This window comes from Phoenix dactylifera, chromosome 11, assembly GCF_009389715.1.
Source record: "Phoenix dactylifera cultivar Barhee BC4 chromosome 11, palm_55x_up_171113_PBpolish2nd_filt_p, whole genome shotgun sequence".
Taxonomy (NCBI): domain Eukaryota; kingdom Viridiplantae; phylum Streptophyta; class Magnoliopsida; order Arecales; family Arecaceae; genus Phoenix; species Phoenix dactylifera.
Window position 1 is genome coordinate 25,668,962 of NC_052402.1, and position 3,388 is coordinate 25,672,349.

General features: G+C 39.9%; 1 protein-coding gene across 1 annotated transcript; it reads right to left on the reverse strand.

The window, feature by feature from the left end:
• Nucleotides 1–425: 425 nt before the first annotated feature.
• Nucleotides 426–1,393, reverse strand: LOC103721093. The gene has a single exon (XM_039132184.1). The coding sequence runs from the start codon at nt 1,357–1,359 to the stop codon at nt 553–555; it is 807 nt and encodes a 268-aa protein (XP_038988112.1). The 5' UTR covers nt 1,360–1,393; the 3' UTR covers nt 426–552.
• Nucleotides 1,394–3,388: the final 1,995 nt, after the last annotated feature.

The following is a 3,388-nucleotide window of genomic DNA, read 5'->3' on the forward strand; positions in this document are numbered from 1 at the left end:
AACTGTTAAAGAACAGTATAGACGTGCTCCCACAGCTTTGAGTAAAGACATCAGATAGGTACTTTAATATTTCTGAGACATTTCAAACTGTCTCATTTCCTCTGAAGGGCACACAGCTTGGACAAAGGAGGATTCAGCACCCATATGAACTATAATATAGCATGGAATATACATGCAGAAACTCTTAATTAGTTGGCCAATTTAGCCGTATAATTTTTATGAACTTGATTTTTTTTCCCCTGAGAATAATTAACTTCGAGGCAGTATAAGCATTTGCATCGCAGCCTAATGCATAATGTTCATCCTTTTTTTTTCATTCAATCTACTGTAACCTGGAAGATCGACATCTTTAATCTCTAAAAAGTGTGCTTCTACTTAATTAGGCTCAAAAATATTTGCAGCACTTCATCAGCTGGAAAGAGAGATTTTTTTTTTTTTTGCTACTAAGCTTAAAATTATTTTGTTCTTGACATGTTACATAGACTGACATTTCCCAAAGACAGCTTCCCCCACTACACAGTGAACTCAGCTCTACCAAGAGCACACATTCTATTAGTTTCTCAGCTGAAGCCTAATCTCCCTGTTGAATCTCCTAATAAATTCCTCCACCCTCTTATTAAGCTCCTCGTCCGACAACATCGAGTACTCATTTTCCTCCAAATTTGGATAATTTCTCTTCTCTGTCGCTGACCGGCGGAGTGGCAAGTTTGAATGCGCACTTCCCACCAATGTGTGATGATTTCTCTTCTCTGTGACCGACCGTTGGAGTGGCAACTTTGAATGCTCTACCTCCTCCATCCTGTGATGGTCTTTCTTCTCCGTCACCGACCGGCGCAGTGGCTTCTCATGCACAGCCTTACTTTCGTCAACTTCTACTCCCGGCAGGAGGAGTGACTTCTCCTTCACAACTACAGTTTTATACACAGGTTTTTGTGACTTGGGGACTGAGTTCTCTATTACAACTATACTCTTGTCGACAACTACATCCGACTGGCTCGGAGCAAGTACTGGTTCTTTTGGCCTCTCTTTAGTGCTAGTCTCAGGTGGTGGATCTGCAGCAAGGCATGCACTTCTTGCCCTGCTATGTTCGATGAACTCATCGTAGAGATCGCTGGTCTCGTTTGATGAGGAAAACATGCCAGAGTCGGCGGCGACGATGATGATGATGGAGTTGGACATGAGGAACCAGAAGGTGGTGTCTTTGAAGAGAGTGGATGGGGGGATGTGGAGGAGAGAGACATAGAGGACAGGGAGGGAGATGACTAAGATGGAGATGGTTATCTTCCTTGCCATGGGGGGCTTGCTGTCGTTGGAACTGTGGTTGGGCTTGGTCATGATGACGTTTGGTGATTGTTCCATCCTTGGAGACTTCTCTCCTTATAATTTGGGCTTGTGGAGGCTGGGGAGGGGCTTTTATAGGGAAAGGGAGGCAGTTCTAAGGCAAAATCTGTGGCCCAAAATAATGGAAATCTAGAGAGTTGGGGAACTGTCGCATCTTGGTCGAGCACCTAAATTAGCCCCTGCTGCTCTCTAATCAAACGCCCACTCTTCGGACGGTGAATAAAGTTAGCCAGGTTATTTGGATGGTCCACAAGTAGACAAAAAGTTTGAATTGATCAGAACAAAAATTTTGGTCTCATTGATGTCTTTAGCTTTGGCAAACTAAAAATTTCTTACTATGGGGTTGATATCCGGCAGATTTTCAATTAGATAAAGCACATGTCCAACCCATAAGAGTCGATGCAGCCCAAAATTATCAAGTAAATGTTCCGGAGATTTGAACTCCCAATTATGACTCAAAGTGCCAATTTTTTTGAGTTGGTAAAGTCTTCTCTCTTGATACAAAGAGACATGGTTTTAATCCAGTTCCCTCACTCTCTCAGTCCTGGTTATCATTTTTTTTTAAAAAAAAAAATGTATAAATCCTAGACTCAATGATCAGCTTGGACATGATCCAATTCCTAACCATGCATGCAACTTTGGAGAGTTAGTGTAACCTGCAAAGGGCTACACAAAGTTGGCAATTTGGTTGGCCCCGATATCAATGGTCGCGTCCTGCCTTTGGAGTTAAGCTTTCCTGAGCTGATCAACTGCCACTCTATAGTGTTGGCTTTAGGGAACTCTTTAAATACTTCTATAATATGAGTTTGAGGATCGTGGACTTCTTACGTGGAAGAAGAGCATTTAAGCTTATCTATATGCTGTCTTATTGGTGTTATTTTGGCTTGCAAGGGAACCTAGCTTACATGTAAAAGTTACTTTACATGTCAAGGGATGCGGATTATACTAAAGTTGTTGGGTTCTTTTGAATTTCTCAACTTTTTTTTTTGGAAAAAAAAATCCAGGTCAAGTGATGTAATTATTTTGGCAAATGTGGGGCTGTCGTGATTTATAGAAAATCTTTTTGGTTTTTCCTAAAATATTAGATGATGGCAATAGACACTCATAGCTCACATGGCATAAGGATTAAAACTCTGTCCAATTTTCTTAAATAATGGAGCTTCCAACCTTTGGAATGGCCAACAGACTACTGATGTCTTTTCAATCATCTTTAAGCTGGATATTGTCACAGGACTGGATATGGCTTGTTTTTTTCATTTCCAACGCCCTGCTTCTTCTCTTCTCTTTGTAGCTTCCTCTTTATTTTTTCCCCTTGCTTTCTTTCTGTTACTTGTTTATCTTTTCTTTCTTTTGTATTTTGACTCCACTAGCTCTATGAATTCAGATAGATCTTACTTTTCAAAAATTAAAAAATAAAAAATAGTTTTGCAAGTGAAGGTGTGGGGCTCAGCTTTATTACCATGTGGCATGAGGGGATTGGTGCAGTTCATATGATTGGTGTTATGATGAGTTTGCAATATAAAGCTAAGATACCCTGTCACTTGGCTTGCCTACACGAAGTCGTCTTCCTTTTTTTTTTATCATAACAGGGTTGGGTCTTGTTACATTTACTTGCTTTACCCAAAGAGAAAAGAGTAATGGAAAATACTTGATTTTCTTTGAAACCTCCATGAAATGTATTCAACTCATGGGTTTTTCTGAACCATCAAAGGTAAAATTGGCATTTTGACCTGGCATATTGACCCCAAATTAACATTAAAAGACCAGGCTTAGACCCTCTCCGAGAAGACTTTTGGAGAAATACAACAGCTTCCAAGAAAAATCTATACCAAATGTAGGCAAGGAAGTTGGATTATATAGCATTTTTTTCTCTCTATGTCAGCGAGTTACAAGGGATTAGGTGATCCTTGCACTCGAGATATACTCAGCCTTAATGCATTAAGAAGCAAATTTCTTTTCAATAGAAGGTTCGTCTAGAAAACTACCTTCTTTTCAAATGAACAAGCTGAAACTTAAACTTGAAAAGAAATGAAAGAGGATGAAGTTC